Below are 23171 nucleotides of genomic sequence, written 5' to 3'. Positions count from 1 at the left end.
ACCACGTGACCGGCCAAAATGTCTCTTGCAACCTCCAACCAGCGTCAAGTCCGTCCGCATCCCCCCAATTCCACGAAGTCCCTCCATCCATTGCGCTCGGACTGAGGACAGTCAACCCCTAATTCCTCCTCGTCCCCCTCTCCTCTCTTCCGAATGGCTGCTTCCTTTACTCGCCTGGCGGGCAGCGCGCCCAAAAGGCTCTGTCTCCGCCCCTCCACCATCACCTCCAACACGACCATCCCCAGATCCCGTTCGATAACGACGTCTCTCCCTCGTCGACAGGCCGAGGCCACCAGCTATCAGGCGACCCGACTGGTTCCCACCGACCCGACCTTTACATCGCTGGCCAACAAGGGCAATGCGGGCGAGGCCGAGGTTCCCGCCGGTCTCGAGTCCGAGGATGAAGGGGTCGGCCGCAAGATCCGCCATTACACGGTCAACTTCGGTCCCCAGCACCCTGCTGCTCACGGTGTGCTTCGTCTGATTCTGGAATTGAACGGTGAAGAGATCGTTCGCTCGGATCCCCACGTCGGTCTGCTCCACCGTGGTACCGAGAAGTTGATCGAATACAAGACCTACATGCAGGCTCTGCCTTACTTCGACCGATTGGACTACGTCTCCATGATGACGAACGAGCAGTGCTTCGCGCTGGCTGTCGAGAAGCTGCTCAACATTGAGATCCCAGAGCGAGCCAAGTGGATTCGGACGTTGTTCGCCGAAATCACCCGTATCCTGAACCACCTCATGTCCGTCCTCTCCCACGCAATGGATGTTGGTGCTCTGACGCCATTCCTGTGGGGTTTCGAGGAGCGTGAGAAGCTCATGGTATGATGGACCCTGTCGCCTTACAACCAATTGAATGCATTGAACCTAACGTATCGATTGTAATCTAATAGGAATTCTACGAGCGTGTCTCCGGTGCCCGTCTCCACGCCGCCTACGTCCGCCCTGGTGGTGTTTCCCAGGACCTTCCCCTTGGTCTCCTAGACGATATCTACCAATGGGCTACCCAATTCGGTGACCGTATCGACGAGACCGAGGAGCTGCTCACTGACAACCGTATCTGGAAGGCCAGAACCCAGGGTGTCGGTGTTGTCCCTGCCGCTGATGCTCTGAACATGAGTTTCACCGGTGTCATGCTGCGTGGTTCCGGTGTCCCCTGGGATATCCGTAAGTCCCAGCCCTACGACGCGTATGACCAAGTCGAGTTCGACGTCCCCGTCGGTGTCAACGGTGACTGCTACGACCGTTACCTCTGCCGTATGGAGGAGTTCCGTCAGTCCCTGCGCATCATCCACCAGTGCCTGAACAAGATCCCCGCCGGCCCCGTCCGTGTCGAGGACTACAAGATCTCGCCCCCTCCCCGTGCCGCCATGAAGGAGAACATGGAAGCCCTGATCCACCACTTCCTGCTCTTCACCAAGGGTTACTCCGTTCCCCCCGGTGAGACCTACTCGGCCATTGAGGCTCCCAAGGGTGAGATGGCCGTGTTCCTGGTCAGTGATGGCAGCGAGCGCCCTTACCGCTGCAAGATCCGTGCTCCTGGATTTGCTCACTTGGGTGGTTTCGACCAAGTTTCTCGTGGTCACCTTCTGGCCGACGCTGTCGCTATCATCGGTAAGCTCCCCTCCCCCACCTTTTGTGCCAATCGTCAATCAAGTACCCTAACTAACATATCTCTTCCCTTCTAGGTACAATGGATCTGGTGTTCGGTGAAGTCGACCGGTAAACAAATAAGAAACAAAAAAGAGGTGGACAACCTGATCTCCCAACTTCTGTAAAAATATGCCCAACACGACTCAGAACACATCCATTTCAACCATCCATCCTTCTTCTAAATTGATGATTGCCAGCCAGAGAACAAACCAAAAATACATAATCTAGATCCGAAGAATCATTCATCCATAAATGAACAAAACAATCATATCCCCTTAGTTGATGTCCACCGTCCCTTGGACATCAACTCTGAGGTTATGCGTGAGCGCGCGCGCGTGTATGTGTGTGATGTCCAGCCAAGTCAAGTGAAGTGAAGCTGTGTCGAGTCGAGTAACAGGGCGAGAAAAAGAAAGTCATCATGGCGAATCCATCTCCAAAAGAACCAAGCAACCCCATCCATACACCTCCATGTACCAAGTACCTCTTTTCAGGCGTTGATTTGTCTATCTCTTTCCTTTCCTTTCCTTCTCCGTTATCTTTTCGTCATTCTAAACTGCCTTTTCTCTATTTCTTTTTTGATCTGTCTCCTGTTTTTGGTTTCCTTCTGTTCCTTTCTCTATTGTTCTGTTTCTTTATTTTTTGGCCATAACCCTGTGTGTATAGTGACACTTGAAGAAGTTTGAATTTTGAAAATTCTCGTTGCAATTTCATTGTGATGTATTAAGTAGTTGAGTTATGTTGTGTAGAGAAAATGATTGCTTGGTTTATACATTGGGTCTGGCAGAATATCCAGTGTCCTCTCAAAATCGCTCATCTCAGCAAAGACAAAATGAAATAATTTCTCTAAGCATAATTTACGACAGGCAGTTGTGTTGGTTGAGCATCGTGTTTAAGATACGTTGGGGATCTATAGTTGGGTGTTTAGGGATATCTTGTTCCTTAAATCCGAGAGCCAAGGATTCTCCAGGTTTAAAAAAAAAAAAATCAGACAGAGAGAGAGAAACGAGAGGGAAAATCAAATAAACTCTATGCACCGGAATGTGATGATATATAAAGATTAAAAGAAATAAGAAGAGAGGATCAATCGTAACCCAAATTAAACTAATCACCTCCGATCGACTCCAGAAACTCCCAAATGGAAATCCCAAGACAAGGTGCGCCAATGTCAATGCACAAAATACCGACAGGAAAGAATCAAAAACCAAGACACAATCACAACAACACTCAAGGATCGGGTAGATATGAACAACCACTTTGCCGTTCCTCGTTCCCTCGCCAATCTCCTATACAGTCAGTCCCGATTATACCCAACCCAGGCAAGGCGCTCAAGAACCACGATATACAGGACGTGGTTGTATGGGATATGTACGATGCCATGCGGCAATCCACCTGAAAAACTGTACAGCCCTCTCCTTTCGCTCTTCACTCCCAACACGTTCCCATCTTCTTGTAGGTACAGGAAGAGAACTAGACGTTATCATCATCGTACATGAAGTTGATGTCGCGTGGCCTCCGTCGATTATGGGACACGAATTCCCTATCGCCGGGGGGTCGTTCGTTGCGCGCGTTAGCGGTGAGCATGCTCTGGATGCTCATGCAGACACTCTCGACCGTCTGGACGGGTGACCAGCCGGCCGCGCTGAGGAGATCGAGACAGATGATGCCGTTGCTATATATATGGGGGTGGATGGGGATCGGACGCGGGGCGTCAGATGTTTTGGGCGACTCGATGAATTGGACTTCTGGGGGTTCTTTTCAAAAAAGATTGACCGTTAGATCTGAGTGTTGCAAGCTTCTTGATTGTCGGCTTGTGTCGGGATGAACGAGAGAGAAACATACCAATCGGGTACTTGGAGCTAAACGTGAACTTTAATCGATAGGTCTCGTTTTGGTAGAGAGGGTTGTCGTCGAGGACTTTGATGTCCATTTGCCATTCCTCTAGATTTTCCGACTTGAATATTGAGATCCCGGGTGGCATGTGTTCTTGCATCTGGGGGTGTATGCGATCAGCAATCGTGTCCGGTGTGCGTATGTATGCAAATGACCGGCTGACGAGGTGAAGGAATGGCAGGGATGAATTTGAATCAAGGTAGAACATGAAGGAGTGACCGAGAGTGGAATAATGAGGGTTGCAAGAATATAGGTACCTTCATAAGCTCCTAGAGAGTTGTATACATGTCAGCTTGAGCAACTTGGTTCCATGAGGGGTAGGGGGTAACGGACCTTGCTTAGGCGCTTTGTGGCGAACATGATGGACAAAACGCCTAACCAGCCGGCGCAATATGTCGTAGTCCGTTACTGTCGTAAAATCCGAGAGGGAGGAAAGGGTGCAGCCCGGTCTGGGGTCGGATCGTGAGACTGCGCCGAATGTATGACGTCTTGACACTGAGGCGGGGCGGATCACGGACGGAGTACAATCTGGGTATATAGAGAAGACCCTAGTAGGAATAGGCGGAGGTTCAAGGGAGAGGAATAATACGATAAGGATGAGGGTACAATCTAGGAGAGCGAGGAAGAATAGCCAGGAGGGGAGAGCTAGGCAGCGTGGTGAATAAATAGCAGTCGAAGTAAAGTACAGGACGAAGGGGAAAGTCCCTGGGCCGATCACCTGCTGCGCCGCCAGTCATCCGTGGCCTGCACGTGACAGCCACCGACGGCTGACCCGATTTACTTCCGCTTGGTCAACACATCTCATCCTGATCGGATTTAAAGACACGAAAGAAAGAAAAATATACACGTCGGTGGAATTATAGACGGGGAATCATGGAAATGATAAGTATTCACAGAACAATCCTGATAAATGAGCTGCAACCTAGACAAAATCCGTCAGGTGTAGACCCATCAAATTTACACATTCAACGCCTCCATATAACAAAGATTGGACTTAAGCATGCGTCCCTCGCTCTCGTGCTTCCCGTTCGATCTTCTCCCGCTCCTCGGTCTCCTTGGCCTCGCGCACCTTGGCAAGGACCACCTCGCGGAAAATGGCTCCACGCGCGATCTTGCCTAGGCTATGCTTCTTAGTGTGACCGGCCTCACCTTCAGGGCCCGACTGCCCACTGCCAGCCGACTCCGCAGGGGCGCCAGGCTTGTCCCCAGTTTCGGCAGAATCGGCCATATCGGTAACGCTGGGGATGTCTTCCTCGTCCTCTTCCTGCATCTTGAGTGCTTCGATGCGGTTGGCCAGTTTGATGATTTCGATACCGCGCTTGAGACGGGAGCGCGCGATGTAGGCGCGGATCTCGGGCAACAGATCGCGGTCGCTGGCAGACTCGCCGGTCAGCCAGGGGTGCTTCAGGGCCTCCTGCGAGGTGACTCGCTTGGAGGGATCCGGTTGCAGCATGGTGAGGATGAAGTCCTTGGCATCCTTGGACACGTCGCGCCAGTAGCGCTCGTGGAAAATGATGCGCCCCGTGCTACATTCCTCGATCAAATCCGACAGACTCTCCGATCGGAAAGGAGAGTAACCGCAAAGAAGGGTGTACGTGATGACACCCAGGGACCACATGTCGACGGCCTTTCCGTGGCCCTGTTTCAGCATGACTTCGGGCGCGGCGTAGCCGAACGATCCAGCCATACTGGTGAGTACTTCCGAGGGGTTGTCCAACATTTTGGCAATGCCAAAGTCGGCCAAGACGAGCTGAGAGGTGGGGTCGCGAGTAAGATAGAGCAAGTTTTCGGGCTTCAAGTCTATTTCCGCGAAAACGGAGATTAGCAGGTGGGAAAACGCAGCGACAGCAAGGTCGACTAACCTCGATGGACAATATTCCGGTCGTGCAGGTAGTTGACGGCATCCAGCACCTGTCGGATCGTCTGAGACGCATCCTTCTCCGTGAACTTGCCGTAATCGCAAATGCGATCGAACAGCTCACCACCCGTGGCCAGCTGCGTGACGATGTAGAATTTATCCTAACACCCTGTCAGACCAAGTCGCACCGGACAAGTGACCAAACGTAAGCCTACCTTTGATTCGAACCAGTCGACAAAGTGCACGATGTGGGGGTGGTTGAGCGCCTGCAACATCTCCAGCTCGTCGTAGACCATGCGCTCATTTCCACGGACATTTTTCTTCAAGATGATCTTGATCGCGACCTTTCCGGAATTGGAATCGGCCTCGCGAACAATACCGTACGTGCCAGCACCGAGGGTTCTTCCGAACTTGTATAGCGATCTAGAGCGGGGAAAGAGTCAGGAATTTGACGACGCAGCGAGGATGGGAGAGAGGTTGTCAGGGGAAAAGGAATGATCGTACTTTTTTTCGTAGCTCTCCGGCTGTCCAGACAGCTTGTTGAGCATGTTAGAGACTAGATAATGGACCACGGTCAGCGACTTCATGACGGTCGGTACGGCAAAAGCCGAAGGGGAAGACCAAGACTGAAAACCGATCGCAAGGTAAGAGCAGACCATGAAGCCATAGGGAAACGAGTAAAGCCCAAAAGCCCAGGCTCCTGGTCCATAGGACCACGACCGAGGTTGGCAACAACATGAGCGTGGTCGAATTGGCACCGCAGAGGCGCAGATAAGGCACCAGGATTCCAGTGGGAACAAAACCAAGTTGTCATGCAGCCGACGACATCACAAGATACAATTGGAGGATACCATGTCAAGAAGAAAAAGAAAAGAGGACTCACAACTCATGATGACCGAACGAGACCGTTATTGACAGGCCTCGGAGTACAAATCAAATTGCAGCGAATGTGTGCGGTGGGCTAAGGCCAGCGGTGATAGGAGACCCCGCACGTGAGGGGGGGAATGGCGGGGCGAACGTGAAGGCGAATCGAGAAATGCGAACGGAAAAAACAGATCGTGTTCCTTAGTTGAATGTTATAAGAAAGAACAAAACACGGAGAGAGAAAAAAAAGTTAGGCAGAGGTGGGCCAGGACAGCCGGATCATCAGAAGGGAAAAGACGGGCTGTCAGAGACAAGGCCAGCCAGACAGGCTAACTCACTTGTACTAGACCCGTTGTCTGCCTGATAATAAAAAAAAGATAGGGGGTAAACAAGCGGGGCCCGTTCTGTTCCTGGAGGATCGGAGAGAACAGAGAAGTACTCCGTACAGGATACACAGACAACGGAGAGTCGGACACGGCAATCTCGAGGCTCAAACACGACAGCGATCAAAGCACCGGAGAACAGACCAGCAACCGTAGTCGATAATCTTTGAGGAGACGAAGAGAAAAGGAGAGAACAAGAAGAGGAGAAGAAGTCTGGCCCCTCCGATCGACAGGCTGACTAACAGCCTTCCTTTCTGGCCCGTTTCCCACGCTCGGCCACCGCCCTTCAGCCTTATCCTCGTTCGCATCGCATCTCTTACTCTTTAAAATGTAGTGTCTATTTGAGGATGAATCCACTTATGGCCTGTCCATTTGAAGCGTCGATCATGTCTAATTGCCATAACCTCTTATCCAACCAATTCCATCAGACTGACAACTCCCACAATGGCGGCAGTAACAGCCCAGCTGCGCGTGCCACCCATGGTTCCAGCCCCATTCTCATCCCCGGTCGCACTGGGGCTGGCTGACGCACTGGCACTGGCACTGGCACTGGCACGGGTGCTTTTGTCATTTCCGCTCGTGCTGTTGCCGGACGTGCTCCTCGAGGACAGCGGAGCCTGGTCTTTGAAGGCTACCAGGTTGGCCGAAAAAAGACCAGTGGCGCTGATCTGCTCGCCGATGTTGGGCTTGCTATCCTCCTCGTCGTCACTCTCGTACCACTTGGGGCCGCAAAAGCTTTTATCCTTGCCCTCGGTGCAATGCTTCGCCGCCGCGGTGGCCGAGTCTTGCAATTTGGGCAGGATCTCCTCCGCCGTGTACGGCGCCACCAGGGCGATGGACGCCAAGTTGGACGAGAGAATGGCCTTGTAGGTCTGTTCGCTCTGGTTGCAGTTGCCGCTGACCTCGCAGGTCACTTCGGACATGGTGCCGTTGCGCTTCTTGGGGAAAAAGGTCTGAAGGGTGGTGGTGAGCAGACCATTGATACTCTTCTTCCACTCCTCTTGGCCGTCCGTCTGATCGTAAACAGTCCGGTTAGCACACATCACTTTCCTTTCCTTTCTTCTGTTCTCAACTCTGTCAAAACCAGACATACCACGTTATACATATACGCCGCACCTCCCAGGTACAGGGCGTAGTTAGCCGTCCATTGCATGTCCCCTGACGCGCGCTTGCAATTATCCTCGGTCACGACACTGTCGGCAACCTTCCACTCTTTCTCATTTATCAGCGTCTTCTTACTCCAGTCCCAGACTTTCTCCGCCCAGTCGGAATGCGTCTTGTTCCCCGTGTAGTGAGCCAAACGAGCCGCCAACTGAAACAAAGCGCCGTTAGCCGACGCCGATTTCATCGCGTACCCGCTCTGATACGGAAAGATCTGCCAGCGCAGACCACCCTCGCACGAATCTCCACCCCACCGCTGCACCAGGTCATCGAACACGTTCTGCGCCAGATCAGCCCATGCCGGCTGCTTGGATTTTGCGGGGAAATCCAGCTCGGCGGCCGTGATTGCTGCGAGACCCCAGTACGCCTGGTCGTCGTTGCTGATGTACGAGCTCCAGTTGGTCGGCATGTAGTCCGAGTTATCGCCGGATTGGTGGTACATGCCCTGGCTGACGGCGGCGTTGTTGGACGCGTCGCCGGTAAAATGCCAGTAGCGGATCATTGTGTCGAAGAGCATAGCACCTTGCCACCAGGTTTTGGGCAGTTTGCCGGGGGTTTCACCCGTCTCGTTGCCCTTGTAGTAGGTCATTGCGTTGTAGGAGGCGGTGCCGGCGGCGTCCTTGAGAGATTCTGCGGGAAGTCATGAGCTTGGTAATCGAATTGATGGTGTGGTCGATTGCACATACGATCATCGTTAACGTCCAAATCAATGGCAGACACGAAGGCCCCTGTCAGGACGACGGGGAGCGCCGACTTGAGCCAATTCACTCTCATGGTTCAAATGTAAGGAATGTAAGTTGCATGTGGTGATTGAAAAGACAGTAAGGAGATATAATCAAGAGCAATCAAGGGAATGACAAAAATTTGGTAAGTAAAAAAATCCACAAACAATTCCCTCCTGAATGCTAGTCCAACCCAGTGGGGTGAACCAAACTTTTATAACTCCAAGCCTCATGAATCTCTCTAGGAGGAACTAGCCGGGAACGGGAATCGCCTAGCGTCGTGGGGGCCTGGAAGGAGAGGCAGCAAGGCAATCAGAGGGCAGCCTGACTGGCCCCCAACACAGGCAGTGCTTGTTAGAGACTAACCGGGGCTAAGCATCTGATGTCACCGATCTCTGAGAGGGCGCTGTTGGACCCTGAGATTCGAGTTACGTGGATATCAAACGGACAGCCTGATCTTGCACATGGATATGTCACAAGGCGGTGTTTCAACAAGATTGAGATCTGCGCAGATTCTTCGAATGTGATGCCTTGACTCCATACTCTGTACACTGATCGAAAGAACTAAGAAACAAACAGAACCCATGACACGGACAGAAAATCAAGCTCAAGACTTGACCTAACCTAACATCAACGTCCATGACAACTCATCTTACCGATTGCGCCTACTCAATCATCCCTCAGGTAAATCTTCAACTCAAGGAACCCCAATTCGACCCCACAAGATAGCAATGAGCCGCTCGCTCAAGACTCAAGCCTCCAGATACAACTCATCCAACACATCACCACAGTACCGTTTGTAATACTCCGTACCTTTCCAGCGACTCGTCGGCGACCTCAACCCCACAGTCTTCCACCCATCAGCCCTCAACCTTGCGATTCTCTGCTCCTTAGTCTCCGTACCCGACTGTCTCGCCAACTTCTCAGACGCAGACCTGTTCTCTTCTGCTTCTCGCGCAGGGCTCTTGATAGGACTGAACGTCCAGAAGGAGCTCGATCGTCGGAAGTTCTTAGCCGCGCGACGCGTCTCCTGCAGGTCTGTGACTTCGTCGATCAGTGCGCGCAGCGAGGCGATGCTGTTGGTGATCTGCACGCGCAGGAACCGAAGATGGCTGTTATACCGACGGATAGCAGCCCCACGGGGCGGGGTGATGATGGGGATGGGTGAAGCAATGGGAGGTGCAGGCTGGGTGTCTTTAGGAACTGGCGCATGGAGTAGTTCAGATTCGTCAGCGTGTGAGGGTTCGGTAGGTCTGTTTCTGATAGGAAGGGGTGGGGGTCTGCGAGCTCGTCCAGAGTGGTGGGCCATCGGATTAGTAGAGGCTTGTTTGGACTCGCTGGCGACCTGGCTCGGGTTCGGGCTTGAGAACAGTGGATCCAAATCTTCCTGTGACCTGCGAACCTTTAAGGGAGGAGGCATGAGCAGAGTTTTGCCGAACTGATACGGTGAGATCAAGTCTTGCTTGCTGTCAAGCTCGTGGTCCGAAACGAAGGGGTCGTCTGCCAGAGAGTCAATGTTCTTGTCGATGATGTCTCGAATGACGGTGACAAAGCTGGTAATGGAGGAAGAATGGCCGGGCTCGTTGATTGCAGAGGTAGATCCCTCGTCGGACCGAGGTGTTTTGTCTTCTAGGCCGTCTGCGTCGTCTTCCTCAATAGGAATGAGGACAGGGAAGACGGCGCTGCAGGTGACGAAATAGTCCAGAGCTGTCTGCAGGAGGGTCACCTTGGTGGAGGAGTATTGGTGAGCCGCTCGGCCCATGCATTCATAGGAAATGGCGCTGTAGAAGTGTAGGTATGTCTTGTGAATAGGGTGGATCTATGGGTTGAGGTGGTTAGCGTCGCCTGAGAGAAAGAGCAGATAACTCGCCTTTTTATTTGCATTGCGTAGGATTTCAGCGGCGCGAGCGGCACATTGCTTGTATTGACGACGAATGTATAGCAGCTTGACGCCTGCGAGGGCCCGTTTCCACTGCTCGGAGGATCTGGGAGTAGTGGGGGACTCAAAGAGTGAGGTTCTTTCTGATATGGAGGCCATGATGAGGACAGGATAGGATCTTTCAGCCGTCCGAGGATAAGAAGATGGGGTCACATCGCTGGTGTAGGTGGACAAAGAAGGTGAGGATGGTAGAAGATGAGAGAATCCCCAAAATGAAAGACTTCAGGAGGATGAATGCGCTCTGGCAAATATACCGAAACGAGTGAATGACCCATGGGCGGCACCTCTACTACAGAAAGGAAAGACCCTATAGACTCCAGGCACTGGACAAACAATAATAGGTTACAAGTCAAATTCAATGCTTGACCTAGAGTTCTATATACTTCGGGTTAAGGATCACCGAAGCGAGGCAGGCACATGCACGCAGCATACCTCAGGCCTTCTTTTCATGGTTCAATTCAATCTGGTCAGGAACAACTCACATGCTTTGTGTGAGTTATCCTCTGCTCCCTTTCACACTCCCCCTCTTTATCATCCCCTCTCGGTCACTACCTCTTCATCAATCCCCAAAGCTCAAATCATATTCAACTGTTGAGAGATTGCCTTTCATTATCTTAGCAGAGGCCTTTGGTAGGTCTACAGAGTAGCTAGGGATCCTACGAGCCTCCTCTAGAGAATACACACACGTTGCACATCATCAACATATACAACCCAACAACCATGTCCAGGACCCTCGACGCCCCCATCCACCAGCCCTTCTACCAATTCACCAACGAAAATTGGGAACCAGTCAACCCCGATGCAACCACCACCACTAAAGCTAAACCCCTCCACATCCTCCACCTAGCAACATGGAACATCGACTACCGCGCGCCCTGCCCGGATAAACGCATGACAAAAGCCCTCCAATACCTTTCCACTCTCCACAACATCTTTAGCAACACCACTAGCAACACCACCAGCAATAGCAGCAGCACCTCCCCATCCATAATCTTCCTCCAGGAAATGATCCCCTCCGACCTAGATCTCATCCAACAAACGCCCTGGATTCGCATCCACTTCTACATCACCGACATCTTGCACGAGGAACGACAGCAGGGATCTTCATGGAGGGTATGCCCGAACTGGCGTTCCAGGTACGGTACCACCGCATTGATCGATAAACGAGTGGGCGTGAGACGGGTGTTTCGAGTACTGTATTCAACGTCGAAGATGGGACGGGATGCGCTGTTTGTTGATGTTTCGATTAACGGCAATGCCAATACCAATGCCACTACCGATATCCAAAGTCAGGATCAGATGGGAGAGGATGGTAGGCACGGGATAGAAGAAGAAGAAGAAGAAGAAGAAGCAGGGGCAGAGACAGGGAAACCCGAAACCTCCATCCTCCGGCTCTGCAACACCCATTTAGAAAGTTTTACGTCCAATCCCCCGATTCGACCAGTCCAGCTACGTCTAGCGTCTCACTTCATGCGTGGACGTGGGCCTAAGCATACAGGGTTTGTGGAGTCGAGGGAAGATCCAGAGCTTCCCATTCCCCATGCGGCGATTCTAGCGGGTGATTTAAATGCCTTTGCACCAGAGGATGAGACAGCGCCGGAGGAGTGCGGACTGCGAGATGCGTTTCTCGAGCTAGGGGGACAGGAGGGGTCCGAGGAAGGGTTTACATGGGGTCAGCAGATGGCGGAGTATGAGAGGGGTGAGTTTGGGTGCAGTCGTATGGATAAAGTGCTATTCTGCGGAGAAGTGGAAGTGCAGAGTCTGGAGAAGATCGGGTCTGGGGAAAAATTTTGGATCGAGTATCCTGAGGAGTCGGATTCTGAGGAGTCGAGTGAGACGGGGGAGGATTTGTGGGTGACGGATCATATTGGCTTGCAAGCGGTGTTTCGAATTGTGGGATAAGGAATGAGGTCTTCATCAATTTTCTTAAATTTTCTTCGCTTCTTCTGGTTTTGCTTTTAGGTAAGAATGCTATGGTAGTGATATAGTACATGAAAAGAAAAAGAAAGGAAAAAGTCACAGACGCAGGTCTTTCAATCGTAAGTCGTGATGGGATGGGAAAAACATAAGAAGTAAATCGCTGGACATAAAGAAAGAAGCAGATAAGAAAAATAATAAAAACCAGACAAACTAAAAACGAAAACAAATCAAATCACTCTTGTCCCTTCGAGGCCGAGTCCATGTCATGGGTGGACTCGGCCTCGATGGTTGTCTTCGCAAGCGCCTCCCCAGTCGCTGAGAGGGCCTGTAGAAAGTCCCCCAGGAGCCGATCCAGCTCCGCTGTCACCTCCCCCTCACCGGCCCCTTCAATGAGGACCTCGGGGCGAGGGGGCAGCAAGGTCGGGAACTGAATCGATTCAATTCCCGGCCTTGCTGTCAGCGGAGGCTCACGCCGAGCCGTGGGCAAAGGCTCGGCGTGAGCCGCTGGGAACGGCTCCTGGGGGCTCTCCTCTTCGTCTGGCCCAGGTCCATCAAGGACCGACGAACGGTCGTCTTCCGCATAATCGCTTGACTCGATTATCTCCGGGAACTCGTTGTCGAAGCTGGTCTCTGGAGATCCCGCGGGACGATCGAAGCGGAACGGATCGTAGTCTGTGTCCGAACTTATGGATATGCTCGACTTGGCAGACGCCGATGTGGACGGCCGAGAGTCGCCTGGCTCGCCGATGCTAGAAGGACGGATGGTGGCTGACGGCTCAAGTTCGAGCACAGGGGCTCGGAGGGTATCGTAGCGAGCTGGAGCCACCGCGCTGTCGCTGTTCTCCTGGCCATCCGCGGCCGCCGTCATGACGGGGAACGTCCATTCCATAGTTGCCCGCCTTGCCGCTAGGTCGGATTCAGTAGGAGCCGGCTCAGGCTCAGGAGGGGGTGGCGCCTCTGTCTCTGTCTCTGCTTCTGCCTCGACTTCGTTATCCTCTTCCTGAGGTGCTTGCATGAAGACAGGGAACTTCCAGTCCATAGTAGGAGGGCGTGGTCCAGTCTGGGGCTTGAAGGGAACATCTTCGGGGTCACGGTCACTGCTGAACCCACTACTTGAAGAGCGAGAGCGACTCTCGTTGGAATTGCGGTGCGCACGGCCACTGGACCTGTTGGCTCGAATGGTATCAGCGTCAGCGAGCTGGAACGGCTGGGCAGAAGAGGCCCCGGCAGCATAATGTGAAGAGTCGAATGCGCCAATATCAATATCGATAAAAGTCGAAGTAACAGAAGACCGATCGGTTTCGGTGCGAAGCGGCAAATCAGACACCGGTTTGTCCTCAAAGGGCACAAAGTCATTCTTAGTTTCGTATGTGTAGCTGGGCATCTCTTCGTTGAAAAGCCCTTCCATAGCCTCAGCACCACGACGGACGCGCTCATCAAAATTGACTTGATCTTCTTTAGTCATTGCAGTGACGGTAAGCTCATCAAAGGAGTCCTGGTTGGGCTGGTTCTTGGTAGGACTGATCTCTTCTTCCATTTCAGCCAGAGAGGCAGCGATCTGGTCCAGATCAATGATAGAGAATCTCTTTTCGAAACCATCCGTGGTGCTGAAATTCCAGTCTTCCTCTGCATCCGAAGGTGCATCGGGCATCTCTGCAGCTGCGGCACCGCCTGGATGGAACAGAGATATTCTCTGGCCGCCTCGCTGCGACCATTGGTAATAGATTCGTACCAGTTCACTAAGAGAGGATGTAGGATATTCTTCTTCCGAGTCGGCAATATAGGAATGCTGTTGCACATCTGCCATTGTAGGTCGACGGAAAGGATCGGATTCGAGGGAGAATGCGACAAGGCTTCTGAGACCATCGCTGTACTTCTCATTATCAAGCTTTGGTGTCTTTCGGTTTAACTGTCTGCCGATCTGCATTCTTTCGCGCAGGTTGGCATTTGGTGGGTTTCCGGTCGCCAGTTCAAACAAGGTACATCCGTAAGCCCAAACATCGATCTAGACAGGTCAGCAAGGAGCAAGTTTTATGAGCTGAATGCAAGATCTCACCTCGCTACCGTATTGGTGAGCCTGGCCACGAGTAGAGAACATCTCTGGTGGCATCCAGTGGGGTGTTCCTATCCAGGTTGATCGCTTGTCCAACTGGGATTGTAGAACACCAGCGACTCCAAAATCGCAGATTTGTAGACGACCTTCTTCGTGGATCAAGACGTTGGCAGCTAGAGCCCGCTGGTTAGTTTATTCAATTTTTATCGAACCCTGAAAAACTCACCTTTAATATCCCGATGAATGATACCTGCATCGTGGATGGCGCGTAAGCCAGCAGCAAGCTCGCGTGCCACTGGAATTGCGAATTTTTCGTCAAGTCGATCATTGGTAGCTCGCATCTAGTGATAAGTCAGCAAGAAACAGCGAAGAAGGTAAGTCCGTGAGAAGAAAAGAAGAAGAAAATGGCAAAGAAAAGCCAAGGGAAAGCTTACCAAAGTTCGAACACTGCCACCAGGACAGTACTCGCAGACCAACCACAGTTGGGAGTGAATTGAAATTGCTTCGATCAGTTCGTTGATGTTCTTTGCGCCCGCATCTTTGACCTGCTTCATAACTTTGGTCTCATGAATGAAATCCTTGATTGATTCATCCTTCATATCGCGGACAGACTTGTAGTCTAGAGAATCAATGTCCATGACTTTGATGGCAACAATTTTGTCTGATGAAGGCGAGTGGCCCTTGTACACGCGACCGTAAGTGCCTTTGCCAATCAACTCTTCGAATTCGTAAGGTGGAGTATCAGTTTTGGCTCGCCGGCACATTTCCTGGACCGCCGTAGCCTGCTCTCTGGCGAGCTTGATGGCCTCTGCTTTGTGTTTCGTGATGGCGCTGATGGCGGACGTGGGGTCCAGGAGCCGGGAGGTGCGTGGAGGCTCCATTGTGAGGTTTTGGTTTCTGAAACGAGCCGCTGGGATGCGGAGGGCGCGAAAAGGTCTGATTAGGTTGAGTGGTGGTAGTAGTGCTTCCTCGGTAAGATCGTCAGATGAATCGGGAGAGAATTGATGGTAGCGATGGTAGTTGGGGGTTGAGGTGGGCGGACAAGAATTGGCAATGGAGGAATTGGCGGGGGTGGGAGCCTGAGGAATAGACGGGAGTTGGGAGTATCTCCATTCACTTGCGCCACGTCGGGGGGTCAACCGTCGTTGGTCGCAACCAACAGTTCTGGTAGCAGAAATAGGATCGCTTGCTGAGCGTAGTTTCTGTTTTCTCAAACGATTCTGGGTAGATGGTTTGGACAAATGTGAAAAATGAGGCAGAAACGTTGCACTCCGCGGTGAGACTAGTGGTTGGGCACGGGTGGTCTCTGGCTCCTTTTCTTTGGACTTTCTGTGTCCGTGCAAGAAGTTTTTGATCGTAGAATTGAAACCAGCAGTGGAACCGGCCGAATTCTTTGAGCCTTTTGTGGGTTTTTTATGTGAACCAGCACCGGATGGATAAGAGCGGGCACGTGAGTGTGCGATGTCCCGGAGGCTTGGTGTAGACCAGGTAGCAGAATTATTATCAGCTCTGCAATCGGATACTCCGGAAATGGAAGAGGTTGATGTGGGCGTAGTTGGCCAACTGATGTTTAGCTTAGGCCTGATTTCTGCTGACTTGGAACGGAGCCGGAAAGATCTGAATGCACCGTGAGGCTTTCTGGGTTGGCATCCGTCTTCAGAGCTCGGTGAAGAGGTTTCTTGCTGGACAACTCGGTTGACGTGGGACCTATTTGATGAGATCAGCACTGTTTCGATGGAAGCTTTGATGTTTAAAAGCCCAACCCGTAGACAGGTCCACGATGCCCGGGAGAAGTGAGCTTATCCATCGAATGAACGGTTGGGGTAGGAACAATGATAGATGTGATGAACAGGATGGAGAGAAATAATAATGAGGATCAAGAGGACATGGGGGGGTCTCGGCGTGCTAAGCAGAAAGAGGAGGCAGGGCACGGGGTTCTTCTCAACTTACCCTTCAAGATACCCAGTCTATATCAAAAGTATTCACACAACCGAGGTTTGGCAATCACAGAGCGAGCCGTGAATTTAATAACAGTAGAGAGAAACACAACACAGTAGTACTATGATCAGCACCAGGCTAGTGATGATATTCACGCTCGAGTGTAGAATCTCGGTGTAGTGACGGTAGGTGGTCGATGTAGACGGCTTTCAGACAGCAAACCAGACAACAAACGTCAGAGATAAACTGAAGATACGTTAGTCTTTAATTCTACATTCGGCCAAGTACAATCACGGTAAAAAATGAGAATATTTGAACCAGAACAAGTGTAGGTGGTGAATGTCTACAGCATCGCTTTTCAAGTCACGTGGTATGTAAATCCAGCAGCAGATGCATACATGAACCCAGCGATTCCACAAGCTTTACAGCCGTTCACAAGATACAAAACAAGAGTAAATGGGCATATTTTGCATAATTGGTTGAATTCTCGACTTACCAAGCAAAGCTCTTGCTGATCCTTATAAACCAAGTAATCAGTGGGCCCTAGCAAGTACTAATCCTGCGGCGTTGAGCCGACCAATGCGAAGATAAGGCAAGGGCAAATACAAAGACAAGAAGTGAATTGAGAACATCAAGAGAGTCTTAGTTAATATGAGTTGACATGGTGAATTCGTCGGCCTGAAGGCTCTACCGGAAAGTGACAGGCTGGTGGCTTCACGATACTTCACCCGCAGACCGCGGGAAATCACAAGAAGCACAACGGGTCAAATTAACGTCCCATTAAAGTTCCAGATCGCTAATCACGTTACTCCCGATCTCGGTCGGATTATTATTCTCACGTATTCCGCCTTCGTGGCCGCTAAACTGCATTTGGCAAGGCGGCTAAGGCCCTTGCTTGTGCTGCCTGCCTATCTCCCATGCATCCACTCTTGAAACCACCAGCACACTACCTATGGTCGTATTCGAGTCCTTTCGTGCTTCATATTTCCTTGTCTAATATCCCAGCTCCTTTATAACCCGATTGACAACCTCCTCGCCCTTGAACCGCCTCTCAAGGTTGTATCGTAAGATCTTGCAAGCCCGCTCGTTGTAGTGGTTCGAATTCCCACTGCAATGGGGAGTAATGATGACATTCCTGTATCCCCAGAGCTTATGACCAGCCGGCAGTGGCTCAGGGTCCGTTACATCAAGGGCAGCTCCTCTTATTTGACCCTCATCAAGAGCGGCGATGAGATCATCAGTATTAACGATCGCGCCTCTGCCCGCATTACTAACAAAAGCTTTCTTGCCCAGCAGAGCGAACTGCTCTTTCGAAATCATTCCCCTAGTTCTCGTCGTCAATGGCAGTAGAATGACCAGCAAATCGAGGTCGGAAGAGAGGAAACTGTTCAGCTGTTCCGGGCCGTGGAACCACTTCGAGGGAAACTCTCCCTCAGGATCTCCAAGGCCGGGCTCGAAGAAGGACTTGTCCTTTCGAGACTCGGGCGTTGCTCGCTCGTGCAGGGTGTATGCGTATACTTCCATTCCGAATGCTTTTGCGACTCTGGCGCACTGCCGGCCAATGCAGCCGTAGCCGAGGATTCCACTATACGGACGGTCAGGTTAAGGTCTAAGGACCTAGCAGGAACACACAAGAAATGAAAAGAGCCATAGGACCCAAATATGTAAATACTTACACTCTCAATCCGACGGCATCTTCAGTGTCCTCATCCGATAGAGGATCGACCCATTTATCGAGTTTCTGATTCTCCAAATGCTCCGGAACTTCGAGAAAAAGATCAGCATTGCATTCTCCCAGTGGTTTCGATTAGTAGATTCAGCGCTTCTTACGATGATGTTGGAAGGCCAAAAACGTCGAAAACACCCACTCCGCGACCTGTGGCCTGCGTCCACTCATCTATTATTACCTATCCACATTTGACAAGAAATCACCAAAAATCAGTAACAACAGATGGTTCACTCACGGATGCACTCCATTCGACGTACAAAACGCAATATCCGTCTCCTCGAACAACGGAACTCCGAAGAGATGGTTACATCCCGCACTCAGTAGCTGAACGTACTGCAACTTCGGGGCGAGTTCTTTTGTCGGGAACGCCTTCCATGTAAAAAGGACCGTTACCTTACTCCAAATCTCGGGGGGTATCTGGTTCAGGTCAGTTGTCCAGGTATCGATCTTGTAGCTGTGCACTTGGATGCCTGGGCTGACGCGCTCTAGACTGGATACCCAGGAAGGGTCGGGTGTCCAGGGCATTAGGATCAAGAGGACGTCTTGAGTAGTCATGTTGGATTAGATTTACTGAATTTCAAACCGAAAGTTGAAAATCGATGATCGAATGACAGAGTCTCCGGGCATGCGTGCTTTTATAAGTCATGAGAGGGCCTGAACTCGGCCCAACAACTCCGGTCGATCTTGGCGTCATCTTGACATTAGAGGCCATAGGGCCGAGTCAGGCATATGCATTACTAAAACGCCTTATCTATGGCTGCATGATTTTTGGTTTTTAATCCATTTACCATTTTCATTGATGCACCAGTGCTACTTCTTGTTTACCGGGCTGCTTTCTAGGTTTGTTCTAATGTTCAATATTCCAGCTACATAAACCCTCCAGCAGCCCCCCTAATAATCTCATCGAAATAATAAGTCATAGTGCTCGTGGACGAAAAACTGTATAAAAACTCTATGCCATGAATGCAATATTATAAGATCTATATAACCCGCGACGATCAAATACCAAATTGCGCGCGCAAGGTCTTTCCAAATCGTGCAATCGCCTCGCCGACGTTATCCGCGCTGGCGGCCGCAAAGGTAGCACGGAAGAACATGTCGCCCTCGCTTTTACCGTCGGCCTTGAACCAGCTACCACGCGACACGAGAACTCCGTTGTCGATGGCTGCGTGGAAAATGTCCTCTTCGATGGCCTGGCGGGTCTTGCCGGCAGACAGACCGGGGTGCTTCTCCCAATCGATTTTCATCCAATGCTGCTTTTGTCAGATTTTGGTTTTCCGGTGGTGTGAGATGGTTCAACTTACAAACATGCCGGCTGCAGGGGCGTTCCAGCTGGCGATCTCCCGCGGCAGGTACTTCTCACAAGCGTGGACAAGGGTGTCCCGGCGGCCGGTGTACTGCATGCGCAGATTGATCAACCAGTCGAGGTAACCCGCATGACCCCATTGCTCTTCAAGAAGCTTGAAGAACACGAGTTGAGAAATACCGCTAGGGTTCTGAGAAGAGGTCTCGCAGTTGCGGATGAATCGCTCAACGACTTGCTGAGATCCGACAACCCAACCAACTCGAGAGCCGGGTGAAAGGACCTTCGAGAAGGACTCGAGACGAAGCACACGACCGTCAACATCGAGACTCAAATACGAGGGAATAAGGGACTTGATGAACTCGTCGTGGTTGGCGGGTGGGGGAACAGGCTCGGCGTCGGCGCCCGCGTACGGCTGCATCTGCAAGAAATAGTAGGGCTCGTCTTCTACGATAATGACATCGTGCTTCTGAGCGACCTTGTAGACTGCCTTCCGCCTCTCCACCTGCTGGGTAGCACCAGTAGGGTTTTGCCCAGTCGGGATGGTATACAGGACGAAGGGCTTGCGGGCGCCCTGAGCGGCCTCATCCCAGTTGCTCAGGACTTCATCCATGGATTCCGGGAGAAGGCCTTGCTCGTCCATCTTGATCGGCTGCACCTTGACACCCTGGGGAGTGGCGGTTTCTTGGGCGCTAGAGAAAGTGTATTCTTCCATCATGATGTAGTCGCCTCGTTCGCACAGCATTCGAAGCGCAGTGTCCCACGCATAGGTGCTACCTGCAGTCAAGCAGCATTGCCAGTCGGCATATGGGGGGTTGTGAATAAGCTGGGCGTTGTTAGTTGCGATCAACACAGGCGGGTTTACGCATCATACCTCGGTGTGTTCTGTGATGAATCTAAGCAGCTGTGGCGACCCAGTAGCCTGACCGTAGTTCAGAGCAATCTCCAGATCTGACGGGCATTAACACATGTTTTCGATTGAGGTAGCGAATGCGATTCTCCCTTACCGTACAGGCTCTTTCCATCGCGAATGTCGCTCTTTCCGGCACGCAGCACGGCACCAGTTTCGCGAGTCTCTTCCGGCGAGAATCCTGGCGGCGTGGGGACCTTGACACTGAGTTCCTCGAAAGGGAAATATTCCGGGGACGGCAAACCGCCACCCAGAGAAATGAGACCTGGGTTCTTGAGGTACTTCGCAGCACCCTTCAAGGTGGACTCCTAACCGCAACAACCCGTATTAGCCTCTATTGATTTCGAACCCCGAGTATACCCAACACGAACCTTGCGCGACCTCGACTCGAGAGAGAACACATCTAATGCACCAATTAACACATCGCCCGGATAGTATCATGGATGAACATACGGTCAAATCGCTTCGCTTTCGGCTTAGTATAGCAGGCCTAGAAAAACAAACAATAGATTAGCATTCGGGTTGTTTGCGATCATCGGGAGGGGCAAAGTCCCACTTACCGGGCTCTTGAAGAAATCACTGCTGGTAGCAGGCGCAACACCTTTGGGAATCGGCGCGCTGTTGGCTCTCAAAGCAGGGATAGCATCGACAGTCAACGGCCCCGAAGTGGGAGCCGAACCGTTCGTACCGTCCACGGCGGCGGCGGGCATTTTCGGAAGATTGGAGCTTGAATGTTTGGATTGGAGGGTAGGAAGTGGATAAATTAACCAGTAGACGGCTGTAATAATGTGCAGAGACCTGTATCTTGAGGTAGAAACAGTCTGAGATCGAGTTGTAGTAAGAATGGCAAGAAGTGGTGGTTGCAAAGGTGGTTAAAGGAGGGAAACCCAAGGACGAACGAGTCACACAGCCAACCTTTTTCTCCGCTAGGGACTAAGAGGCTGTTGCTCCGCGGATCGGTTCCGCCGAGTGACCACCACCACTTCGCCATGCGCCCTGTGGATGATGTATCCAACCACGAGTCCTGCAGACGGCTGTGCCAATTGGCAGGAGATCTTCTCACTGAGTTTTCGTTATCTAATTGCGCCCATGGAAATCGCGGTAGGGACTGCTAGACGCGGCTCTGGTCACTCACAGGGCGCGCGGGGACTGACAAATCCACCGGCAGCTCCCGTTCTATCCGACATCCATGATTGACGCAGGGTGATGGTTCTAGGGGGATGAGCAGCGATAGCTTCCACTGGTTCGGTTCTCTGCAAGGATTCCTAGTTCCTACTCCTCCAACCGAGTACTACCACTACTAACCAGTAGTAACTGTACTGCCCGCATCCCCGCGCATAGATAAGGATATCGCCGGCATCGGCTAGGCTTATCGTCTTATCGATAAGGCTCGCTTTCTCAGTCTCCTCCTTCTCGCCGTCCCACCAGCCACAGCCATTCTCGATCGTCTCGTACGGATAATCCACACTGAACAAGATCCTTTCAGGCCCGAGGTAATCACACACGTACTTCAGCGTCGGCGTCGAGAAGTGCCCGCTGGTCGTTACCCAGACATTCGTCTGGAAGTAATGATAGATAGCACGCTTGCTCATCACGTCGCCGGCCTTGGTCGCGAGCGGCCGTTCCACGTCCTCAAGCCAGTGGTTGATCCGCCAGAAGTCGAACGGGATGTGTTCTCCCAGATGACCCACGATGACCTTGAGGGTGGGGAAACGGTCAAAGACCCCGTTCGTGATAAGACCGAGGAGGTGCAGCGAGACGCCGTTGGCGAAACTCAACGGCGGTCCGACGAGGTATTTCCGCCCCGCATACTGCTGCCGGTAGTATTCGCCTTGCGGCGCCGCGGGATGGATGTACACGGGGACATCGAGCTCGACAACGACGGCCCAGAAGGTGTCGTAGGCGGGCTAGTCGTAGAAGAGGTAGGTCTCGCCGTCGGGGCCGGCGTGTTGGACGTCGTTTAGCAAGGCGCCGTGGAATCCGAGATCCTGGACGCAGCGACGGAGTTTGCGTCCGGCTTGTGCCGGGTCGTGCATGGAGAGCGCGGCGAAAGCGCCGAGCTTATGGCGGTGGTCTCGGATCTCGTGGGCGACGTAGTTGTTCACTTCGGTGGCATGGTGTTCGGCGGTTTGGGGGTCTGTGATGCCTTGAATTCCCGGGACCGTGAGGGACACGATGGTGTACCCGATACCGTGGGCGTCGGAGACCTGGAGGCGCTCGTCGGTCAGGGACTTGATTTGGCGGAGGTAGCGGTCGAGATCCGGGGGTGCAATGTAGAGGACTGCTTGGTCGCGGCTTTGGTCGGCCCTGGAGGGGATCTCGTAGGCTTCTTCGAGGGAGACTTTTTCGAGCATGGTGGTAGAATGTTGCTCTTATCTGTGAATACTAAGATATGTTTGATTGAGTGAATGCTGTTGTATAATAGAAGACAAGCAGGAGATTCTTGTTGTCTTTATACACAGCTCTCGGATGTTCATGACGTATGCATGTGGTACAACCCTCATCCTGGCTGTTGATATCCAGATATTTGAGTTCAATTTCCGATGGGATTCCCTGGAGGCATTTTCTGTCAGTGGCCATTTCAGCGAGCTGTCAATGCAATCGGAACCGAATCGAGGGATCGGATGGCTGCCAGAATAACCTACCCAGGGGATGTGCTGCCGTTGTGCTACCGGTGGATCCAAACGCTCCACCGTGGTAATGTCAGGCAGATGTGAGGGATAAATGCATGTAGCACAAGGGATGAACTTAATCAAATGTCATTCGGATAATGGAGCCATATTTCCTTGTAGATATGTTGATTTCGGTTTTTATGGTGCATGACTTTCGGAGAAGACGCTTGGAT

The 23171-nt window shown here is 51.9% G+C and overlaps 9 protein-coding genes across 9 annotated transcripts; 2 read left to right on the top strand and 7 right to left on the bottom strand.

Annotated features, from left to right (window-relative positions):
- Positions 1-153: 153 nt before the first annotated feature.
- On the top strand, positions 154-1729 carry KD926_002702 (NADH-quinone oxidoreductase subunit D; the record flags this gene model as incomplete). The annotated part of the gene is made up of 3 exons (XM_053097166.1): positions 154-825; positions 897-1617; positions 1692-1729. 3 exons carry the CDS (start codon positions 154-156, stop codon positions 1727-1729), a joined length of 1431 nt encoding a protein of 476 aa, XP_052958793.1.
- A 1394-nt stretch (positions 1730-3123) lies between these two features.
- Positions 3124-3634, bottom strand: KD926_002701 (ubiquitin-conjugating enzyme E2; the record flags this gene model as incomplete). The annotated part of the gene is made up of 2 exons (XM_053097165.1): positions 3124-3407; positions 3496-3634. 2 exons carry the CDS (start codon positions 3632-3634, stop codon positions 3124-3126), a joined length of 423 nt encoding a protein of 140 aa, XP_052958792.1.
- Positions 3635-4540: 906 nt separating this feature from the next.
- Positions 4541-5952, bottom strand: KD926_002700 (serine/threonine-protein kinase; the record flags this gene model as incomplete). Its single annotated transcript, XM_053097164.1, has 4 exons — positions 4541-5346; positions 5409-5565; positions 5620-5827; positions 5909-5952. 4 exons carry the CDS (start codon positions 5950-5952, stop codon positions 4541-4543), a joined length of 1215 nt encoding a protein of 404 aa, XP_052958791.1.
- A 1106-nt stretch (positions 5953-7058) lies between these two features.
- Positions 7059-8586, bottom strand: KD926_002699 (glycoside hydrolase family 76 protein; the record flags this gene model as incomplete). Its single annotated transcript, XM_053097163.1, has 3 exons — positions 7059-7664; positions 7745-8442; positions 8499-8586. 3 exons carry the CDS (start codon positions 8584-8586, stop codon positions 7059-7061), a joined length of 1392 nt encoding a protein of 463 aa, XP_052958790.1.
- Positions 8587-9285: 699 nt separating this feature from the next.
- Positions 9286-10296, bottom strand: KD926_002698 (uncharacterized protein; the record flags this gene model as incomplete). The annotated part of the gene is made up of 1 exon (XM_053097162.1): positions 9286-10296. The coding sequence occupies one exon, from the start codon at positions 10294-10296 to the stop codon at positions 9286-9288; it is 1011 nt and encodes a 336-aa protein (XP_052958789.1).
- Positions 10297-11193: 897 nt separating this feature from the next.
- On the top strand, positions 11194-12375 carry KD926_002697 (endonuclease/exonuclease/phosphatase family protein; the record flags this gene model as incomplete). The annotated part of the gene is made up of 1 exon (XM_053097161.1): positions 11194-12375. One exon carries the CDS (start codon positions 11194-11196, stop codon positions 12373-12375), a length of 1182 nt encoding a protein of 393 aa, XP_052958788.1.
- Positions 12376-12625: 250 nt separating this feature from the next.
- Positions 12626-16253, bottom strand: KD926_002696 (putative serine/threonine protein kinase; the record flags this gene model as incomplete). The annotated part of the gene is made up of 5 exons (XM_053097160.1): positions 12626-14398; positions 14450-14619; positions 14673-14787; positions 14881-16153; positions 16210-16253. 5 exons carry the CDS (start codon positions 16251-16253, stop codon positions 12626-12628), a joined length of 3375 nt encoding a protein of 1124 aa, XP_052958787.1.
- A 1124-nt stretch (positions 16254-17377) lies between these two features.
- On the bottom strand, positions 17378-21036 carry KD926_002695 (aromatic amino acid aminotransferase; the record flags this gene model as incomplete). Its single annotated transcript, XM_053097159.1, has 10 exons — positions 17378-17969; positions 18061-18148; positions 18371-18655; positions 19120-19366; positions 19418-20242; positions 20291-20367; positions 20424-20634; positions 20698-20729; positions 20780-20816; positions 20887-21036. 10 exons carry the CDS (start codon positions 21034-21036, stop codon positions 17378-17380), a joined length of 2544 nt encoding a protein of 847 aa, XP_052958786.1.
- Positions 21037-21252: 216 nt separating this feature from the next.
- On the bottom strand, positions 21253-22680 carry KD926_002694 (amidohydrolase family protein; the record flags this gene model as incomplete). The annotated part of the gene is made up of 3 exons (XM_053097157.1): positions 21253-21388; positions 21632-22233; positions 22282-22680. The coding sequence occupies 3 exons, from the start codon at positions 22678-22680 to the stop codon at positions 21253-21255; spliced, it is 1137 nt and encodes a 378-aa protein (XP_052958785.1).
- Positions 22681-23171: the final 491 nt, after the last annotated feature.

This window comes from Aspergillus affinis (genome assembly GCF_023601865.1).
Source record: "Aspergillus affinis strain CMG 70 chromosome Unknown NODE_15_length_407527_cov_87_040692, whole genome shotgun sequence".
NCBI classification, from domain to species: domain Eukaryota; kingdom Fungi; phylum Ascomycota; class Eurotiomycetes; order Eurotiales; family Aspergillaceae; genus Aspergillus; species Aspergillus affinis.
Note: the sequence above shows the minus strand (reverse complement) of the source record. Positions and strands in the feature narration are given on the sequence as shown.